The 22,430-nt window shown below is 37.2% G+C and overlaps 3 protein-coding genes across 3 annotated transcripts; all 3 read right to left on the bottom strand.

Moving 5' to 3' along the window:
- Positions 1-11,384: 11,384 nt before the first annotated feature.
- On the bottom strand, positions 11,385-16,571 carry LOC108360699 (cationic amino acid transporter 4). Its single transcript, XM_017613100.1, has 2 exons — positions 15,514-16,571; positions 11,385-14,641 (listed from the first exon to the last, which is right to left on the bottom strand). The coding sequence occupies exons 1-2, from the start codon at positions 15,653-15,655 to the stop codon at positions 12,765-12,767; spliced, it is 2,019 nt and encodes a 672-aa protein (XP_017468589.1). The 5' UTR covers positions 15,656-16,571; the 3' UTR covers positions 11,385-12,764.
- Positions 16,572-16,674: 103 nt separating this feature from the next.
- On the bottom strand, positions 16,675-18,754 carry Las (lipoyl synthase, mitochondrial). The gene is made up of 5 exons (XM_017613102.1): positions 18,596-18,754; positions 18,152-18,526; positions 17,726-17,882; positions 17,602-17,659; positions 16,675-17,536 (listed from the first exon to the last, which is right to left on the bottom strand). The coding sequence occupies exons 1-5, from the start codon at positions 18,632-18,634 to the stop codon at positions 16,993-16,995; spliced, it is 1,173 nt and encodes a 390-aa protein (XP_017468591.1). The 5' UTR covers positions 18,635-18,754; the 3' UTR covers positions 16,675-16,992.
- A 1,170-nt stretch (positions 18,755-19,924) lies between these two features.
- LOC108360700 (uncharacterized) lies at positions 19,925-22,155 on the bottom strand. Its single transcript, XM_017613101.1, has 4 exons — positions 21,348-22,155; positions 21,029-21,274; positions 20,511-20,970; positions 19,925-20,453 (listed from the first exon to the last, which is right to left on the bottom strand). The coding sequence occupies exons 1-4, from the start codon at positions 22,004-22,006 to the stop codon at positions 20,019-20,021; spliced, it is 1,800 nt and encodes a 599-aa protein (XP_017468590.1). The 5' UTR covers positions 22,007-22,155; the 3' UTR covers positions 19,925-20,018.
- Positions 22,156-22,430: the final 275 nt, after the last annotated feature.

Raw genomic sequence — 22,430 nt, 5'->3', positions numbered from 1 at the left:
CATCGTCGAAATACATACAACTGCCGAAAACCCAAACTCCGTTCGAGACTGCCAGCGGGCGCATCATTTCGGAAGGACGCACAACGATTGGATGGATGGATACCTTTTGGCATCTTTTGGCTGCATCTGCGCGACAGTTAATTTGTATGCGTATGGGTGTGTGTGCATCGCATTCAGTTCTTGTTTTTTGGTTTTTGCTTGAAATGCATGCGTCTATATGTAAGTTTGCCTGTTGCATCTTTTTGTGTTGCGTAAAGTTGCATCTGCTCTTTTTTTCGCAATTTTGCTGCTTCTTTCTTTCGTATAATTTACCTTTAAGGTTTTTTGTGAATTTGTATGCTTTTTATGTTAAATGCATTGTGTACTTTTTGCAGCATATTTTTTTTTTTTTTGCTGCAGTTTTTTGGAGAAGACTTTAATTTTTTGCTTACTTTTTCGATTCTCTTTTGCATTCGCAACATTTAAAACTGTACCTGCAAGCCTGCAAACGAAAATTCAAACTTATGTATTTGCTGCCACGCGTCCTTTGTTGTTTGGACATCATATTTTATGCCAAGAAAAAATTAAAACTGAAAAAAAAATTGGGAATCTGATCGTTAACACATTGGCTGCTGCTGGTGACTTTTGAGCGCGTGTCCATAGCATTTGCATGCCGTTGGGTAATCCAAAACCATCTTCCGTCTGCTCAGCTCATCTTCTGAATACCTCATAATTTTGCTGTTCTTTCTTCTCGCACGCGTCGTCCATTGTCACCTCTTTAAAAATGCCCATACAACAAACAGGCATTAAATAAGCAAATATGTATACATTTTACTTACTACTCGTTTTAAGCGGATTTCGGAGGTTAGTCCGTCCTGAGTAAACTAAGTAAAACTAATACACGCCCCTAGACTACACGTGCTTAGCCAGCGCTTAACAGCACTTAGGCGCGCATATGGATGTTTGTACTATAAACACAAATGCAGACTGCTTCAGCCTCCGTCCCATACCACAATCCTCGCACTTGAGCCGCTCGAGCGTTCTTCGCTTTGCTCTTCTTATGCATGTATGTATGTGCCTTTTGTGGCGTTGTTTACAGTCCATTTTGGCAATTGTTGCGAAGTGCCACCAGCCAGCCAGCCAGCCAGCCGGCCTTGCCGTCGTCAATCAGCAGCACGTCTGGCATTCAGCCGCTATGTGTGTAGTTCTTTTGGTTCTTCAAGTGCCTACTCGAACGCTCGTTTAGCAGCAGGCAGATGTCAACAACAATTACTCCTACACTCACTCCCAGTGCGTGCACAGTACATATGCAGATTTCTAACTTTCTGAATGCTCTCAAATGCCATTCTAGGGTAGACAGCGTCCTCTTAACCTTGCCTCATATTTCGCATTCAAGTGGTATTTGCCGGTCGGCGGTGGTCCTGTTAAATATATTACAAGTATTTCCTTCTCTTTGCGTTGCTCTGCAAAAAAAAAAAAATAAAAATACTCGTCATGGAAAATATTCATTTGAGTGCTGCATTTTTTGAAGTACCCATTCACCTTTTGTCACAGTTTGCAGCAATGCAACAATATTTATATATATATATATATATTTTTTGTTTGCCAACTTAAGTCCCACTTAAGTTTTATTATTTTAATTTATCGTGTTTATTTAGTTTACAGACTTCCTTGCGGTTTAAAGAAATGATGCAGAAATAATGCATTAAAAAACCAAGAAAAAACAATAGAATATAAACAAAGCAACTTTACTTCTGCTATAGTCGTTTGCTTCGATTACACCGTCCGACAAAATTTAACTTTCTTTTACACCCATGAAAAATTGCAGAAAGTATTTAGAGACAAAAATACCCCTTTTTTTCGTTTTTCTAGATCAAGTCTTCTGTGGATTCTAGCCAACGTGGGTTTGAAAAATATCAGAGGTTCATGACAAATTCCACGTAATGGTTTCAAGGGTGTAAACAATCCCAAGAAGAATTCAAACTGTCCGTCGAACTTTGTCTTCATGGGCCCTTATTACTTTTTCTGAGGGACACGCTTTTTCCACAAAATTCTTCCATAAGAATGTAATTAAGTAATCAAGTTGAAAAAGTTTTTCTGTGAGAAACCCGTAAAATATAAAGCCATACTGCACTTGAGCGGTACTGGGAGAGGGGAAGGCGCAAAAAGGCCTTTTCCTCGTCGACGCAATGTCTAAATAAACTAATCCGGTTATGTAGAGTGACGTTGAGCACATCATTTAACGTCGTCCAAATTAGGAAGGAACTATCCGCGCAATTCCAGGGGTTTTTGGACAAGGCGACTCATTTTCTTGCGACTTCTTCAATCTGAGGTTTAGCAGGCGGCATTGAAATGGTCAGTCTCAACACCAGGGCTAGAAGCGCTGCATTTGTCAGCTTTTATACGGAAGCAGAAGAAATTTTTCTAGCAGTGTACGAAACACAGTACCCATCTCCAGGAAAACACAAAGGACTTTCTCAGTTGTTACTTTGAAGTAGTGCAAGTAGTCTATGGCTGCATTTCTTTATTCATTCTTATCCTTTAGAATAAACTTTTTTGTTTACTTATTCTTTAGAACGTTCCTGATGATATGCTAACTTATATTTCAAATGCATTCAGTTTATTCCGGCTGTGAAATGGGCTTACCCGGAATGTATAAAGAAACGCAGCCTATATAGTCAAATTAAAAGGTAGAGTACTTTTTCAATGAAAAAATCATCACGTTCATCCTTTTCTTTTATATGATGCATAAACATGGACGATGTCGAATAAACTGTTCTATGAGAAGTCCATGCTGATGTTCGCTTAGGCAATATACATAGGTACCGAAGAAAAAGGAATGAGGAACTGCACCAGCTTATCCCCGACACGGACATAGTTAAGCGCATAGCAATAGGCATTGGGCATGTTGTAGGCATGAATGAATGAATCGATCGTGATCTACAAATTACAAATACAAATATCCAATTTGAAGTTTAATTTAGATACCTTCAACGATAAGCTACTTTAATATCGCCGTTCGCTTAATATTTACTGAATCTACGCAACTTTCAACAACCATTTGATTTAAAGCCCATAAAACTCTATGCTATTGATAACTGCGAAATTGAGCTAGTAGACTCGGTATATATATGTTTGAAACGCCCATAACGTGATTTCTCTATAATCCTTAAGCTAATAAACAAATCATTAAACACCTTGCCATGCCTTTGAGGAGTAAATATTTATCCCAAGTATACTCAGCCGCGGTCTCACTGGCGTAGTGGTAAGCAGTGCGCGCTCCCACTCCGCAGCGCCTGGGTTCAAGCCCTGGTCAAAGCAACATCGCGAAAAATTTCGAAAAAAGGTTTTTTCTTAAAAGCGGTCGCCCCACGGCAGGCAATGGCAAACCACCGAGTGTATTCCTGCCATGAAAAAGAGCTTCTCATAAAAATACAATCGCTGTTCGGAGTCGGCGTTAAACTGTAGGCCCCTCCGCTTTGTGTGACAACATCAAGGCGCACGCCACAAGTCGGAGGAGAAGCTCGGCCAAACACTAACATATGTGTAAGCGCCAATCTATTATTATTATTCACTGCTTTTATTTTCACTTTGCTCGTAACACTAAACTACACAAAACGTACAGTAATATCCTTTATTTACTTGCCATATCCTAAATGACTGCAGCGTTTTTTTTTTGCTATTTTTCGTTCTACGAATCTAGTCAAGCAGCTGCTGCCTCAGACCTTTTCGGTACTTTGCCACATTGACAAACTAACAGTCAGCGCCATGGCGCGCTGTGTCAAGCAGTCAAGCAAGAGGACGACGGCTCCTTGTAGCAGACAACACCGGTTGCTATAAAATTAGATTTCAATTTGATTTTCATTTTCATTTAGCCGTTGTAGTTGGTGTTGCATGGAACTGTATTCGTATATCAGATAAGAAATTGTTGGTGTTGTTTTTTTTTGCATCTGAATAGGCATCCTTTTGTATGTGGCTGTACGTCAAGACACAGGAACCACCTGCTTCCTGATGATGTTACTGCTGTCGGTTATGGTACACAAGTTCGATTGTAGAACACAAGGAAAGGGCATGTGTTTGACACTTACCTTAAGAAGCGCAACAACAAATCTTACTACTTTACTAGGTATATAAAGGGTGGCCATATATTGCTTTCTTTTAAAAAATTAAAAAAAAAAAATGAATTGTATATTTTTCGTTTATTCCAAATAGCAGACATTCCCATTATTTATGGAGCACGATCTCATTCATATGGCTGCCTCGGCTGGCTTCGGAGGAGCGAAACCAGGCACAAAACAAGTAGCGCATGTGCTTAACACAGTTTTCCAAGACCTCCAAGATCTATCTCACGAATGTTAGCCTCAAAGGCCTGAATTGTTAAAAGATTGTTCGCACAGCATCGGTCCTTAACGACACCCCGCAAAAATTCTAATGGTTGATAAACCGATTACCGAAATTTAAGCGTGGTGTGTGGCATGGCGCACCATCCTGCTGAAACCAAAGATCGTCTAAGTCCATATCTTCCATTTCCGGCTTGGCGTTTCTGGCAGCATTAAAAAAATATGGGCCAACGATGCCACCTCTTCAAAATCCGAACCAAACTATCATATGCGAATTTTCCAATTCCGGATGCGGCAGTTTTATTTGTTAATATAGCCATCGAGATGAAAATATGCTTTGTCAGAAAATATGATTTTTAGAGCAAAATCGTTGTGAAATAAGTTTGCATTATTTCCTAACGTTTTGGTGTCAGTTGGCACCGAAGAGAAATGACTGGCGTGCTTTCTTGGACTCGGCCAAAATCGCTCAGGCGGTTACAGAGCCAATCAAGAAGATGAATTTCTCTCAAGATATCCAACGGGAAAGAGATGTGACTGTCAGAATAGCATATAATTAAAAAAAAAAAAACACTATATGTACCACCCTGTATGTGTTTGTAGTTAGTTATAATGGGAAATACTTAGTTAATAAGTTCGTGGAGGCAACCAACCGAGTCGACAATCTATTAACTGCAACATCCAACCAACCAACCAGCTAAATAGTTTGTGCGCGTCAGTGTGTCACAGCAACAGGCAGCCAACAGCAGGCGGACTGTCATTGTCGTTGCCAGCATGGGGCCGAGTAACCATGGCCTTGTCACACCAGGCGTGACGCGCACATAGATACAAAATTCTATGTAGTTACAAGATTTTGTTGTGATTTTTCTAAGGAAACTGTTACATCTGTTGGAACTTCAAAGCAATTGCAATGACTTTGTTGGCGCATTAGGCAGCGACAGAGACAAGCTATCGAACAACGTTCGTGATGAAAATGCAGCTACAATGCACTATTCACCTTGCTGTCTGAACAATTTTCACAAGCACTGTATTCCATGCAAATCGTTTGTGAACTACCCGATTCTTTGTTAGAATTTTTGCATAAAATGTGCAAATTTCCTGTGAAAACCTTGTTGCTCAGACTTTTTGTCCTGCTGTGTTATTCGAGCAAAGCGAAATGTCCTTTCACCGCAACCCAAGGATCCACTGTTGGCCATCTGGACGGGTTTGTTGACTCTTTTGAACACTTGTGCACATGTACTTTGTTCGATTTGCGAAAACTCGCTGAGTTATTATAGAAATTTGCACAAAAACAAAATTAATGATGTCCATACAGAGACAAATGCTTAAGTGTAGCGTAGAAATTCTCCATTTATTGAATTGAATAAATGCTAAGTAAATAAATAAATAAAGCAATTTGTGGAATTAGAGTGTTGTTATTCACTTGTATTTATGTCCATAGAAAATACTTTCTTGTTCATAGAGGTCGTTCTCTATTCAATCGGGGTATTCAAGGACCAAGCTAGATTGATTACATAAAAAAAATTAAACAATATAAACAAATTGGCTTTTCAAGCAGAGATTTCACCGAAAATTGGAATCTTCTTCAAAATAGAACAGGGTGAATGCTGTGCAAAAAAATCGTAGCTGGTACCGATGGTTTTATACAAAAAAAAATATTGGGTGTATACATATTGAATAACTCAGCGAGAGTGGAGACCGGTATGTTTGCATATATGTATACAAAAAATATTTACTTGATCAAAAAATGGTGGGTAGGCACTGTAGCCAATTTTAATCATCTACATATTACCACGTCTGCTTAGTAGTAGTAGCCATGCTAAGTCCACAAAAAGCTCCGAAAGCATTGTATGGAGGATGCTTCAGACTACGCCGAGCATACTTTGAAGTGTCATCAAATTATAACTTAAGAAAATTTTATTATATGGCAGTTGAGAAGTGCATGTGGAAAATTTTCATAAATTTAATGAAGGAAATGTTTGCATATGCAGCAGTACATAGCATGCATTTAGGCGGTTGGTGTTAGTAGTCGCGCCTAAACACATAAGTGCATATCCCTTTCGTCGTTTGAAACCAAAAAATTTCGCCATTCTACTCTGCAAAACACTGCAATTGTTCGGATTTAGATCCTTCTCCATTTGAGACATTCGTTGAGATCGAAGATGCCCTTGCTTTCGCCGTAGCATTATCTGCTGTACTTTCCACACAGTCAAGCCTACATAAGCTTTATATTTTATGCATTTCAAGATGTGTTTGGGAATGTCAAGTCTTCACAAATTTGGATATTCATTAGCTAGCTTTCGCACAACGATTGAGGAGGATGGATAACGTAAGGGAATGAAACCTAGCCGTAGACCCCTAAATATTTTCAACGGGAGTGGGTGCCGGGCTTTACTACCGAGAACTGAACGTCAGGCGTGCAGTAAGGTTACCTGACCATTGCAGCTTATTTCAAGGAGACGTTTTCGCAATGAGGATAGCAGCAGAGCTAGCCTACACCGAAATGACAATCAATTCAAAAGTTAACCTATACGTAGATAGTCAAGCGGAAATTAAGCCAGTTACCTCATATAGTATTTCATCCATAAATGTCCTTAGCAGCCGGGAATACATTATTGACAGGTTGGCCGCCGACAGAAGGCTGAATATGTATCGGGTGCCCGGCCACAAGCGAATAGAGGGTAATTAAATAGCTGCTGAGAATGCCATGCACTAAAAAATGGGTATCACTAGCGAGGATAGGTGCAGGAAGTGTCATGAGCGGGATACCATGGAAACCTTGGAGCATCTTCTCTGCCGATGTCTTTGACTGTCAAAAACACGACTAAAAAGCTTGGGATCCTTCAAATTCTCAAAAGTAGGGCTGAAATTTCTACTTAAATTGGCAAAAAAAAACGTTGACGTCCTTTCTGATGTCTACTTTAACGCTTAAAAACGAGCTCCAACTGGCAACGCTAAGGACCTACCGGTCTATGTGCAGCTTCCACGTCGGCCCGGCCAGATTAGCTGAACTTAACCTAACCTTTTTTGCCTTACTAGTGAAATATTAAGAAACGTAGACAGAATTTTCTCGCCTTTATTTTAGAATCGAACACGTAAAGAGAAAAGGGCAATCAAAAGGTGAAATTTTTTGGTAGAAACGAAAACACCATTACAGAGTGGCGAAAAGAATGGGCGATGCAAAAAAATTCGAAATAGTAAAATTTATCTAATATCTGCATAGAAAGAATACCATATAAAGAGTTAGACCACTTCAATGAGGTATCCCCATACTTTATTGATGTGTTTAACTCAGCTGGAGCATAGCGAGCAGAGAAGTGCCACATCGAAGGCGGTTAATGACGAACTGACATGGGTATCAGCGCTGACTGCAATGATTACTCTAAAAAAATTTGGACCACCTAACCGAACAACGTACATTTTATATTGGTTTTTCATGATTCGCTGACCTGCTGTTTTGAATATCGTGTGCGATATGTATCTTATAGAATATAACCACTTACTCAATCTAATTTAAATAGATTATAGGTACCGCACGACAAAAACCCAAAACATTTTGAAACACACGAAACAATCAATATACTCACGAAACTATGGGCCAAGTGTGGTTTTTCTTCCCTCCCATATAAAATATGGGCAAAAATAGACGACGGACTTTTATGAAAACTAGTGTGAAATTTAGTGAAATTGAGGACGTCATAAGCATTTCGTTTGACAAATGTTATTTTAATTAAATTATATTTGATTTAGCAAATAAGTGGCAATCCACTTAAATATATTTGCAAGCTAAAACCTTCTTACACCTATTTCGTATTTCTCCCTTATGGTGATACCTGTCCATTCCAATACCTAATTCCAATAATTTAAATAGAATTAATTTTTTTAATCAGGTGGCAACCCTCCATGTAGCTAAGATATACACCCTTTCCATACCCATTTCGATTGATAGCCAACTTTTATTAATTAATTTAACTTATAAATAATTTGCATTTATTTTTCTAACGGATCGCAACTCTTAAAAAAAATAACTTTATTATCTACAGGTCAAACTTTTTGATCTGACACCTCAGTTTTCAAACTCGAAAGAAGCGTGCAGATATGATGTCACTGAAAAAAACTAAAAAAAAAAAAAAATTTAAGCATTATCGAAAAACGCTTTACTTCAAAAGGTACAAAAATAAAACTAATTAAAAATAACATATTTTTACATAAATTTTCTATTCATTCCATTGAAAGTTACCATTTTTTGAACATTTTTATCAAAAAAATTGTTCTTTCTGGAATAGAGTAGGGACATCTCGTGTTTGATTTTATTTCAAATTTCAGTTCTGTTCTCTGCTATATAAGTATGTGGAAGTAAAAAACGTCAAACCAACAACACCCAATTAATCACATCTTTAAAATTTTTTCAAAGTCATTTTAAGAAAAATCCTGACGTCAGAGCGAAAAACTTAAAACGTAGTTTTACAATTTTTGCAAATATAATACGCAAAAGTTCCTTTAAGTCTTTTATGAGTTTGATTTCCACAGTACTTTCCAAGGAGTTCTAAAGAAAGAAAGATTCACTTCCGTTCACTGCATTCTTTATTTCCCAATTGTATATTTGTGTTTATGTACGTGTGTGTATTTTTTGTTTATGCTTAAATTTGTTTAGTAATTGTTGTTGGCTACATTTTTTCATAAATTCCATAAAAGAAAGCAATAAATAATTACTAATCATTACACATTTAGCTAAATATACATATGTATTTAATACTTTAGTTTATTAATATAGTTAAAGATAGTAGGTCTTTACACAGGCATTTTTGTATGTATGTATGTATGTATGTATATGAATATTTTATTGTATGCTAGTTTTTGCATTGACAACTACTTTATTATGTATGTAATTTAATACATATTTATTTGCATGTATTATTTACATATTTATTATATTTATTGTGCGAGTAAATGCAGAGAAAAATATTTGCAAATCGCTATGCAGATATTGATTATGAAACAAAGTATTTGATATTTTTAAAAGCCCATAATTTAGCTTCACATAAATAATTGTATTTGATTTATTTAATATCTTTTTCTTTGATATCATTTTAAACTGCTTACCGTCTTATTTATATACATACATAAATTCAACAAAAAAAAAAATTTGTTAATTTCTTTTTTTACATATTTTTTTTTCTTTCGAAAAATATAGTCAACTTTGCACGCTTGTCGGTCCGATTTAGGTTGTTTAGCAAATCGCAAATATTTTCCTCTTAACAACGCAGTATTTTTCCTTTATTTATTTTTATTTGCTGTTTTGTAAGACAAATATTGGCTAAAGTGTAGACAATTTTACCGTTGTTTTTGAGAAAATACATGTATTTGTATGCATGTATTGTACACATTTCAGTGGCATAAAATACAAATTAAATTTCTTTTTTAAACTCTTTATTCATAGTTTTTTTTTGACTTGAAAAAAATAAACGGCTTTAACTATGACCTTTACAATTTCAAGCGAAAAAATGCTAAAAAATGTGTGTTTCGGCTGTGAAAAGGGGAAAAACCATTAGTCGAGTTATTTTTTGTACCCCAAAATTACACCGAAATAAAAACGGATATATTTTGCAAACTTTTAACTTGATGGAAAATTTTGGTTTCCAAATCCATATGAAGTCAGTTCATCAAAATGCGTAAATGTCTCGTAACCACGTAAACTTGCTTAATTTTGTATGGAAACCCGTTTTATTTACGCGGTTGCCGCGATTACGACGCATTTACGGATTTAGATGAATTCCCGTATATTTCTTTTAACTTTAAAAGTTCCTTTCTAGCATCGTTTCATGCACGTATTGTATCTGTGGAAATTTTAAGGAATAGACTAAGTCCTGTTGGACCCTTTTTTCTGCAAAGTATTATTTCGTTGGGTTCCTATTCATTAGTTATTATTTTAAATATCAATGTTAAAATAATTTTTAATAAAATTTTTTTATGCTTTAGGCAAAATCATGTAAATCAAAGCTTTGAAATTTATTAAAAATTCAACAAACTACGAGTATCATAAAAATTTCCAATTTTTCAGTCTAAATTTTTTTTAGAAAATTGTTGGGTTGTTTGGGTGGTCCAAAAACAGTAAAGTCGGAATGGTATTACTCTCACCCCCTAGGATTGTTCTATAGCGAAAAAAAGTATACCCCTATTTTTTCTATTTTGAAATCAAAAAATATTTAGAGGTCGCTCAAAGCGGACCTAGTTGCGATGAAAAAATGGTTAATTAAACAATTGGGTATTATTACTCGGAACCTTCTGCAGATAAGCAGAGTTTTCCAATAGAAAAATCATAATTTTTAAGAATTCAATACCATTTCTACGAAAAGTTGGTTTTTTCTCCACATATAACATAAATGGTAAAACTTTGGGCGTTTTGAGCGACCTCTAAATATTTTTTGATTTCAAAATAAAAAAATATGGGAATGTTTTTTTTTTGGTATAGAACTATCCTAGGGGTTGAGAGCATAAAAATTCCGACTTTACTTTTTCACATGCATTTTTGTACCACCCTAGTATGCAATCTAAAAATTTTTTTCTGACGGTTTTTTGCGGTTTTATTTTTAATTTTCTACACACAAAATTCACGATTTTATGGAAAATAGTGCAACGATTTTTTTTTAATTCACGCGATTTTTCAACCGCATACCCAAAAATTTTCTAAAAATTTCGATTAAAGAGTTCAATACCTTGAAGATTTTTTTTTTAATTCTTCTAAATTTTATATAAACTTTGAAACATTGATTTATACAGTTTTGGTTAAAGAATGAACAATATTTTCATAAAAAAATGTGAAAAAATTTCAATTTGAAAAACACTGTGAATATTTAAAAAATATATCGCCATTACCTCAATTTAATATCGCCAGTGTATGTAGTATTTAAAGTACTATTCTCTCATCAAAGTTGTAATTTGTTATACCTTTAAAAAAAAATTAAAAAAATGAACTAAATTTTTTTGAGAAAGTTCATTGTTTTACCATCTAAAATCAAAATTTCTAAAATCGCCAAATTTGTTTTTTTTTTTTGCAGAAGTCCACAGATACGTATCGCTCATTTACTTCAACAGTGTCATATTACAAAAAAAAATACAAATATTGAGCTAAGTATGCAGAAGTGACCGCTACAATTCAAAATTTTAAAGGCATTTTTCTCGAGTTTCGCTTTTTTGAGTTATTGCGCTATTGAAGTAAATGAGCGATATGTATGTACGTACATACTTCTGTACATACATACATTTCTAATACCTTAGAAACTGTAAAAATCATAGTTACCACCTCTTCTTCATATATATTTTTTAATTTTATGTTTTTGAAATTAAGGTACAGTGTGCTTTTATGCTTGGAACTATATTTTATTTATATTCAGGGCTAAAGTGTTCTCATTAAATTTTTTGTTGAAAATTTTCGAAACAACTTTAGAGCGGTATTCACACCGATAAAAGCAAAATTTGAAAACGAATTCTTAATTTCTTCTTAAAAAAATCAGAAACTATAGCATTAAAAAAAAATTAGAATGAAATAAAACAGAAAACCTAAACTTCAAAATACCGAAAATATTGTTGCTAAACGAAGGTTAGTTTAGAATTTGCTTAAACTTTTGGATTGGTTTGGATTGTTTTATTTTTATCTTTAAATTTTTACGATTATATCCACACCAAAAAGATTTACTAAAAATACCAAAGCAAAAATAGTACATAGCCTGGTTAATCATTTTGTGAATACTCGTATAATGCATAAAATTCTAATTGGCTGGTCACTAGAATTTTAGAATTATACTTTTAAATCACTTTTCTCTTTTTAAATTATTACATCACCAAACCGCTGCGAAAACCACAAAGACAATTGATATACATAAATAAATGCAAAACTTCATACAAATAATGTCGAGACTTGTGTATTCATATGTATGTACATACATATGTGTATATGTGGATCCTACTCTGGACTTTCGTGCGGGCATTGAATATAAGCGCCAGCAAAGCCAATAAACTAAACAAGCTCGAACCTGTGTTGTGCCCGATACGTCATGGAAAGATTACTCATGCGCCACTCTCAAGAACACAATTCGCACTTGGGCGCTCCCAGTGGTGTGAGTAATCATACGGCGAAAATGATGAAAACAGCCAAGAAAGCTGTATTTATATATGTATGTATGTATGTACATATATTTTTGAAATTTAATAAATTTGTGATCCAAAGGCAGTGGATGCAGCAATAAATTTTGTAAAACAAAAAAAAAATCCAGTGCAGCTGCACTGAGCGCACCGAAAGTTCATGAAATTATTTTTCGCCGAAAAATAAAAACACCAAAAACTCAAATTCTTGTGGTCGCTAGTAAATGCAAAAAATGAAATCAGTTCAGAGTTTAAAGGCCATTCTAAAAGGTACACGAAATGAAAGCACGCTCTCTTCCGATCAACTTAAGTCTGTCCCTCTTCGTCCAATTCATCCACGTCCTCCTCCACAATCGGCTTTTTATCGTCCATTTTCCTGCCAATAAAACGCTGAAATACTGTTTTCTTAATCACATCCGCTCGCCCACCTCCACTGCCCAAACTAATTGTAAATCCACCGCCTGTGGCGCCCCAGTGTGACTTGCCTGCCTCCGTTGAGGTCATTAACATCGAATAGGATGAGCAAACCTCACCCTCCTTGCTGTGATGTATGCCGTACAGGAAATAGATTAGCATGCCTAGTGCGACCCAAATAAAGAAACGCAGCCAGGTGAGCGCACTCAAGTGCACCATTAGCACAATGTTACAGAAGATGCTTAGCGCCGGCACGAATGGGACGAGCGGCACTTTGAAGTTGAGGCCACGCGTATTCTGGTGATGCACCCCAATGACAGCGACACAGGCGCCCGCAATGAAGATCATAAAGCCGTACAGCAATAGCGCCCACCATGTACCCGTGTACAGCTCCGTCCAGGATACTTCAAGTTGAAAGCAAATGGCAAAGCTGAGCACTGAGAAGAGTAGCACCGCCGCCGACACGGCCGATCCGGGCTCAAAGCGTCCCAAGAGCGGTTCGAGCCAACGAAATTGCTGCTTCAGGCGACCGGCAAGTGCGCCCTCGATCAAGTCGCTGGTGGGCGAAGCGGTGTCGATGCTCAATTGCGAAGTATTGTCGTCCTCATCTTCGTCGGGTGTGTCGGGCGCGTAGATGGCATTCTCTTGGCTAACCAGCGGTCGATAGCGTAGTATAATAACGCTGGCGGAGACAATGGTATAGGCGAGCAGCGTGCCAATCGACATGAATTCGACGAGCTTCTCCAAATCGAAGAGTAGCGCGAGGGTGGCGCTTAGAAAGCCAGAAATAATAAGATTGAGAACTGGCACCTGCGTTGTGGCGTTGATGCGGCCAAAGCAACTGAAGAGCAGCCCATCCGATGCCATGGCGTACATGCAGCGCGGTAGAGCAAACAATGAACCCAAGAGTGTGGTTGTCATGCCGCAGAGCGCGCCAATCGAGATCACATATTTCGCCCACGAAAGATCCATCTGTCCGAAAGCCTCTGGCAACGAAGCAGCTGGGTTTATATCGCGTATCGGTATCATTAGCGTAAGCGCAGCCGAGACCAATATGTAGCCCACTGTAACAGCGCTGAGTGAGAGTAGCGTAGCTATCGGTATGGAAATAGCAGGGTTCTTTGCCTCCTCCGACGAAGTGGCAATGGAATCGAAGCCGACAAAAGCGTAGAAACAAGTGGCGGCACCGGCAATAACACCACCAAATCCGTAAGGCAGGAAACCGCCTTCTGCCTCAGACCAATTCCTTGCGTCCGCATACCAAAAGCCCAGACTAATTACCAAAATCATAACAGCAATATTCACCAGCGTCAGCAAGCCGTTAAAAACGGCTGTGGCCTTCACGCCGATCCCCAATGCGGCGGCATAAACCAAACACACCAAAAAGGCCAGCACATCGGGATAGCGCGCGAATAGTTGCTCATGCATCTCACCGGTTATGGCCAGCGTGGTATTACCAATCCAACCGCCAAGCATCGAGTCCACATATCCACTCCAAGCACGTGCCACTGAAGCGGCGCCCAACATGTGCTCCAGCAGTATATTCCAACCGATGACGAAAGCCCAAAACTCACCAATCGAGATGTAGGTGTAGACGTAAGCTGAGCCAGCTTTGGGTACGCGTGTGCCGAATTCCGCATAGCAGAGTGCCGCCAGCATTGAGACGAAACTAGCCAAGATGAAGGAGAGTATTATACCGGGTCCAGCCATGTCCTTAGCCACGGTGCCGGTGAGGACATAAATGCCAGCGCCCACCATGTGGCCAATGCCTGAAAGTAGAAGATGAAGGTGGAATTTCGTGAGAGATGATTTGAAGTATGAAATATAATCTGGGGAGTGGGAAGAGAGCATTTCAAAGCAGTTTGACCGAGTCGGAGATGACGAAAAAACTCAGAAATATCACGAAAGCCTAAAAACGTTTACTCAAATCTTTAAATTTGTACCAAATTTACCTTAAGAGCTTCGAGTTGCCTTTATTTCTGAGTTTAAGAAAAAAGCTCGAGTTTAACAGCCCTATTCCCACGCCAATGAGAAAATTCACCGGCTGACTATTGTCTTTACTACTGCGCCTAATACTATGCCGCAAATTTATTTTAAGCGCTTTACAGGCCTATTCTGCTCGTTACCGAACGTTTTAACACCGGGAATTTTTTTTACCAAAAAATAACACCATTTCTTGTAACCGCAATTCTAAGCACTTTGGTAACAACTTAATCTATTCAGCAATTCAGCTATGGAGTTTTGTATAAACTCTGGTATTTCATACTTCACGGGGCAATATTTTGTTACCTGCTTATGAAATGGTAACAAAATTTACCAATGCGCAGAATAATTTACCGGTAACAAAATTTTTGTTACCAACGCAGAATAGGCCTGCTAAATGGTGACAATTGTCATTGTTATTGTTATGACCTACTGAGTTCGCGATAACGACGAAACAATGTTTATATTGTGTTTTAGGCGCAGTAAATATGACGGTTTTTAGGCTTTCGAGGCTGGTCAAAAGGAATACACTTATTAAAATGGAGCAGAGAAGAATATACATACAAACTCAAAGAAATTAAAAAATTTCAAATTGCATTTTTGTAAATCTACTTCCGCTTTTCTGCTCTTTACTCTAAAGTATGTTTTCTCAACCCACCTAGCAAAGTTATGTCAAAGGTGTTGAGGCACCGCTTCAGCGGAGTCTCCATGACATCCACAGGCACCGGCTTCGTTCGATTCATCTTCGAGCACAGGCCAGACATGACGTGACCGAGTATAATGCGACGCGTACTTGGCATAATAACTCCACAGGCACCAGATTGGAACGCGCTTAACGATGTCGACTAAATTTCTTCGCACAAACTAAAGGAATTATATTTATATTTAGTTTTTCTACACTAAGCCGCGCAACGCCTACGCGTTATGCAAAAGTGCGACGTCACTACTTAGCATATGCTACGCAAACGTTGCATAGTTTTAGGCTCTTTTGAACTTGTTTGGCCGTTTTTGATAAAGCAGCATACAATTTTCACTTTCAAATCAATTTTTGTAATTTATTTATTAATCGTATAATATTTTTTTTGCACAATTAAAAGACAATTTAACACTTCTCGTTGCAAGCAATGCCGCACTAGCGCTGTTGCAATTTTCACAACTGACAATTGACTCATAAATGTCAGTGTGAAATTTGTTATCGAAGCAAAATGCGATTAAATGATTTTATTTGCGGCGCATGCGCGAAAAATCCATTATCAGGTGCAACAGTGGTCGCACATAAGTGGTTGGCGGTGTAAGAGGGCGGCGTTGTAAACTGAAACTTTGTTTACTTTAGCTGACGTTGACACACCGCTGTGTAGCCTTGATTGTTATTGTAAAGTTGGCCACTTGTTGAGATGGACCGAGATGGTTAGCTTCCGTAGTAACCATCAACTTTCTCATCTTCTCTCCGAAGAGCGAAAATAGAATTTTGTAGTCAATAGCTTTTGCGATTGTTTTTTTTATAGTTGTTGCTGCATGAACTTGAACTTCCTAAATGCATTTACTCGACGTTTTCAGCAGATGGGTGACCGCAAATACCCATGTTAACGTACTTTTATAACATTGGTTATACACTTTGCTTGTCTTTAATATGATTATACGGCGGGAGCTGTAAATGCACATTTTCTTGTGCTTCAAAAGATAGGGAGAGCTGTTGTAAATATAGCTGCAATAAGTAAATTACAGTCACAACTTAATTGCAAAGCCTAGTAAAGCCATTAACAGCTTTGTTAGCTTCACCTGTGTTTTGTTAACTAGATGGAATTTAATTTTATGCAAGTAATTTTATACGATTTTCAAACAAGCGTAACAAATTTTACTAACTATATGTTATCGAATAGGTGTACATACATATGCCAATCTACATATCACTTTTAAATAATTATAAGTTTTAATCTAAGATAATATGTAAGTATGTATATGGTATTTTCTTACTACAGACAGTGCACAACGATTTTGTTAGCGTTATTAATAATGCAAATCTAATAATTCCCACTCTATCCAACTCGTCTCAACTAGTTCCTCAGGGTCATGCAACGTTCCTTGCTGGCTTTTAAAATGCGCCCATATCAGTAGGTATATTTTTTCCAATTTATAATTAATTTCCCTTCGTTTCCTCAGCTTCGACCACCTTCTCTGTTTGTTCTTGTCGACTCTTCAAGATGCTTGTAATGAAAAATTCGCCTGCCTTGTATGAGCTACGTACTAGTGGTCCGCTCGCGGTGTACAAGAAACCTAATTCATTTCCACGCTTCTCCCAATGCTTGAATTTTTCAGGTGTCACATATTCAATAACTTTCAAATGCTTATTTGTCGGTTGCATATATTGACCCAAGGTGAGGCACTCCACACCAGCTTCACGCAAATCTAGCATAGTTTGTTCAACCTCAGCGTCTGTCTCACCCAAACCCAGCATTATGGAGCTCTTTGTAACGAGTTTAGGATTGAATTGCTTCGCTTCCCGCAACACAGTCAACGTCTGGCGGTAGTGAGCGCGTCGATCACGCACAAATGGTGTTAACTTCTCAACAGTTTCTATATTGTGCGCATAAACATCTAGTCCACTATTGGCTATGGTTTCGACGCACTTCGTATCGCCACGAAAATCAGGCACCAGACACTCAACGAAGATGTTTGGATTTCTGCGAAGACAATGTAAGAAATGTAGTGGGTGCATTTTATCAATATTACAAAGTATAGACATTACCGCTCTTTAATTTCACGCACAGTTTCAGCGATGTGATTTGAACCACCATCTGGTAAATCTGGAAGCAAAAACATTCAAAGTTAGCAAAATGTATTTACTTATACTTCATAGCTAGTTAAAATACCATCTCGATCTACTGAAGTCAGCACAATGTAATCTAAACCCCAGGAGGCAATCGCCTTGGCTGTGTTTACTGGCTCAGCGGGATCCAGTGGTGGTGGCTTTCGGGCAGTTTTGACAGAGCAGAAACGACAACCACGAGTACAAGTGTCGCCCATCAGCTGTGACAAAATAAAAGATAAGAGCGGCGTGTAAACAAATCGTGTGAATAAAATAAAACGGATGAAAGCTGTTAAAGGTTATCAGCTAAGTTCACAAAAAAACACATAAACGTAGAATAGATACATATATGCTAATCAGGCAGGCTCTGCAATTCACTTCCGAGTGAATTTCACACAAAATGATTTTGAATCCAAATTGAATGGGTTTTGAAATTCACTCGGAATTGAATTGCAGAGCCTGCCTGAATATACCTCAGACTCTTCCTTACCATAATAGTGGCTGTCTGGGTGCCATGTTCACCACCTCCCCAACATTCGCCAATATTGGGACAGCGTGCCTCCTCGCACACCGTGGCCAATTTCAATTCACGCAACTGTGTTTTAATTTTTGCAAAGTTTTTGCCCATGGGTATGGTGGTCTTTAGCCAAGGTGGCAGGCGTAGTCGTTCATTTTCTCCTTTCTCTCGCCGCAATTTGCCCTCATAATCAGTCCACTCCTCACGTGTATATTCCGGATTTTGTACGAAATCTTGGAAATTTGGTCCTTTGGTTAAACGCTCACGTATTTCTTCAATCTTTTCTTTGGATGCTGGAGCCGTGGCGTTCGTCGCCGCACTTCGTAATGCACCACAAGCGCTAGTGTGCTGCATGTGATGAAATCGAAAGGTTATTAGATTCCAAACATACTCATATCTTTAATTTAATTGACTTACCACGCGCACTGGCGACTTGGGAACGCATTGTCGCAGCATTTAGCTAAGAATGGTTTATTTTCTTTACTTTATGTGGAAACCAGTAAGTGTATTTTTCCAAAATTAATGCGTGAGAATTGAATAACATTCAGCAGCTGTGATAACATTCGACAGCTGATTTTGACAACGACTAATGTGTAATAGTGAGAGCGACATCTACCGGAAAAGGGCGATTATGAGATACTGCAATGGTCGTCAAACTGTCAAATTGAAAAGAATTTTAATTCGGTCCGTAGCCGATTCCATTTTCGGTAAAACCGCAAAAAACGCATAACGCGGTTTCGACTGTCGTAAAAATTATATGTAAACAAATGACCCTATTGACTGATAGCCGATGGGCAACCATATACTAAAATTCGCATTACGTATGGCTACTGGCTACTGACTGTCGGGCGAGTCATTTGTGTACCTGTTGACTCCCCTTCGACTACACACAGTTGAATCATTCAGAGTCATGCCAGGAGTCATGTCATTGGCAAAGTTGCCAATTACTTGGAAAAGTTCAGGTTAAAAAGGTAAATTCGGATGTTTTCAACGCTTTTCTGTATACTGAGACTAATCGCTATTTATAATACAAATTACGATACTGGTAGCCATGGCTACTAAACCAGCAACTAACCTCAGTCGCCATACATAATAGGGCCCAAATTCTTAACAAATATAACATAAATAAATAAAATTATACTTTAAAAAACTAAAACCTCCCTATTATAATTGCCATTCGTACTGTCATCACGTATGTAACTTGAGAATAGAAATCGCTGCATCTTTTAGGCGCATCAAGATTACATAGTTACATCCCGAGCTAATAAAAGGAAGGTAATCAAAAAGCGTTGTAATTAAAAATAGCTAAAATTAAATAAAGTAAAATGGGGGGATTGGCTTTCCTTTACGGCCGATTTTGCTTATTACGTCGGAATGGGTGTGCCGAAAATAATGATGATCACATACACACGTTGCTAAAGACACAATTTTGTTTTCTCTTTCTCCGGCAAAACAGAAACGAGAATTCTACTTCTCTCTAGATATCGAGCCCTAACCGCCAAAATAACGTAAGCGACATTTTTTTCAAAATTTTCTTTTTCATGTAATTATTTTTCAACATACATATGCATGTATATATGTGTGTACAAGTGTAAATCATATTTGTTGAACAATATCATGGTGAAATTATACTAGGTGTAGTAACTAGAGCGAGGAGAATGATTTGACACTATCTTATTTAAAACTTGCCTTTAAAAATTTCTATAAGATAGCCGAATGTCAAGAGAATAAAGCCAGAAAACGTTGTATTACTTCAGCTATTTATAGTTTCACCATGGAACAATATAAAAAAAAAAACATTTCTTGGGAAGATTTTCATTAAGTTGTATTTTTTAAATCATTACGTATTTAGCCTTACAAGTAGTAAGTCTTCAACAGTTTTATTATTTAAATTATTCCTACTTTCACTTAAAACGAAATTTAAAGAAGAAAATGCTCTTTCGACAGATGCTTGCGTTGCAGGTGCACCAAGTACAACAAGAGCTAACTCAAAAAGTTCGGGAGATATGAAACGGATGTTTTGATAAAAAGAAAATATGTCTTCATTCAACGGTAAGCGCCTGTGAAGATTTTCAAAATTGTCTATTTCCACAAAAACTTTAGTCAGATCTGACACGTCATCTTCAGTTGCTGTTGCCGCTGTTTCTTGTGCTATTTGATCCAAATAAGCACTGAGTAATGAGCTTTCGTGATCGCTGGAGGGCTCTCTCTTAATAAACGAACAATGCTGGCTTACTTCTTCAGTAAACACTTGAGTTGTGGGCATGGGTTTACTCTAAAGAAGTAATAACGCTTTAAAATAAATATGTCAAGTCAAACCATGCGTTGTTACCTGTTTGAGGTTGAAAATTTGTCTAGCTGTTGATTTTAAATTAGCCTTTGCCGAAGATTTTTGCGATTCCGTTAACAATACGTTTAGCCGAGGGTCCAAATAAACGGCGCTTAGCAATGTGACATTGCTAAGCAACAAACTTTCTCGATTTAACAGAGAATTATAGATAATTTGCTTGATGCCACCGTTACGACTTTCTCTAAAATTTAGTTTAAGCTCCATCCATATTTTAAAAAGATCACACAGAGGAAGTTGTTCCACTTGGAGCTTCATTGTTGCAGCCCAAATTGGTTCCAAAGCTGATACGTATTCTTGGATCCAGTCCCAATTAACTATAATTTTTTCTTCTTCTACAAAATCCCTTAGTTCTAATAGTTGTTTTACCATAACATAAGTAGAATTCCACCTTATTGCAATGTCAATTGGTGGGACAGCTCTATTGCATTCAGTCAACATATTTCTGTTAGAACTTAGATACATTTATGTAAACGTTTTTTAATATACTAAATTTTACTTACCTATATTTCTCATTACGTAAAAGTTCACAAACTTTGCGAATGTCTTCTATATTGTTTTGAATGCCCTTATCTTTGTGAATATCGGTTACACATAGTTGAAGTGAATAGACTGCACACCGCATGGAATGAAGAGAGCTTGTAAAGAGTATTTCTGGCAGCTCATCTATGCAATCAAATATTTCATAAAAATCTTGATTCACAATTTCTACTGCTTTCAACATATTTCGTCCATTATCAGATGTCACACTATGAGTTTAAAAATAGTTAAGAAAAAGCAAAATTAAGTGGTCTTTGTTTTATTTTATAGATACATAAATACCAATAAATTTGTTCCAGCCGAATATCATATTCTGCAAGGGTATCCAAAACAGTATCTTGAATTTGCTCTCCAGTGTATGGATATGGAGATGTCTTCATCCCAAGAGTTTTAACAACTATTTCTAATGTTGAATTTTTAAATTCTAAGTATTGCAGATTGATACCCAGAATTGATCTATCGAAACGAGTAGCGGTATCTATTTTAATTGATACTAATTTTTTCTCGACGACTTTTTTTATAAATTTTTTCATTTCTACCACACGTTTATTGACCAATTCCATTACGTTATGGGAGTTGATTGAATTCATATTAAGCGCCTTAAATATAGGATTCACTATCTCTCGGAATCCTTCACTATCTAATTGTGATAATGGCTGCCCATCTTTTGTTATTATTTTCACCAAGGAACTTTCGAATGATTCTGCATCTATTTCATATGAAATTCTAATTTTCTTCTTTGGCGGTTCATTTTTCTCTACAGTTGGCGTTAAGTGATTCAAAAAGCTTTTATGCTTGGTTTCTATATGGCGTCTTAAGTTTGTAGAATGTTGGCCTGCGAGCTTGGTCTTGCAAATCTTGCACAGCGAGACGTTTTCCTCCATGCTGTATTCAAACAGGCTTCGAATTTGGTTATTTAGCTCACTCTTAGTTCTGCCCATGTCCAATATTTGTCTTTTCCTATCGATATACGGCAAGCAGATGTGTTTATTTCAAGGAATTGTTAAATTTTTTTCTGTTCAAAATAAATTTCAGAGAAAAACAGAAAAAACCACATAACAAAGATTTTTCTCAGCCAAAAATTAAAATTGTTATCGGTATATCAAAAAAACTGTGGTGAAAGTCGTTTATGGAGACAGGCTTTTCAGAGGTGTAATTTTAAGTGCACGCATGGTTGCTTTTTAGCACTAATGAAATAAACAAAACAAAATTAAACAAAAAACGTGCAATGTTTCAATCTTTTGAAGAAATTAAAATACATGTTTAACATTATTTTATAATTATTAATTAATTAATTGGAACAAATTAATAGCGGTACTCACTTTCCGTAGCATTTTAGGTGAAAGTTGCTACCAACGTTCTACG

This window comes from Rhagoletis zephyria, unplaced genomic scaffold (genome assembly GCF_001687245.7).
Source record: "Rhagoletis zephyria isolate East Lansing unplaced genomic scaffold, Rhagoletis_zephyria_1.1 Rzeph_scaffold_00611, whole genome shotgun sequence".
NCBI lineage: Eukaryota > Metazoa > Arthropoda > Insecta > Diptera > Tephritidae > Rhagoletis > Rhagoletis zephyria.
Note: the sequence above shows the minus strand (reverse complement) of the source record. Positions and strands in the feature narration are given on the sequence as shown.

What these genes read in the sequence shown, in the direction of transcription:
- LOC108360699 (XM_017613100.1), bottom strand. Translation starts at nt 15,655, where the DNA reads ATGCCAAGTACGCGTCGCATTATACTCGGTCACGTCATGTCTGGCCTG. An exon ending in CTTTGACATAACTTTGCTAG is followed by an intron (nt 14,642 to 15,513) that starts GTGGGTTGAGAA and finishes TTCTACTTTCAG; the next exon opens with GCATTGGCCACATGGTGGGC.
- Las (XM_017613102.1), bottom strand. Translation starts at nt 18,634, where the DNA reads ATGCTGCGACAATGCGTTCCCAAGTCGCCAGTGCGCGTG. An exon ending in CCCAGACAGCCACTATTATG is followed by an intron (nt 17,883 to 18,151) that starts GTAAGGAAGAGT and finishes ATTTTGTCACAG; the next exon opens with CTGATGGGCGACACTTGTAC. An exon ending in GACTTCAGTAGATCGAGATG is followed by an intron (nt 17,660 to 17,725) that starts GTATTTTAACTA and finishes TTTTGCTTCCAG; the next exon opens with ATTTACCAGATGGTGGTTCA.
- LOC108360700 (XM_017613101.1), bottom strand. Translation starts at nt 22,006, where the DNA reads ATGGGCAGAACTAAGAGTGAGCTAAATAACCAAATTCGAAGCCTGTTT. An exon ending in CGGCTGGAACAAATTTATTG is followed by an intron (nt 21,275 to 21,347) that starts GTATTTATGTAT and finishes TTAAACTCATAG; the next exon opens with TGTGACATCTGATAATGGAC. An exon ending in AAATTTTCAACCTCAAACAG is followed by an intron (nt 20,454 to 20,510) that starts GTAACAACGCAT and finishes TTACTTCTTTAG; the next exon opens with AGTAAACCCATGCCCACAAC.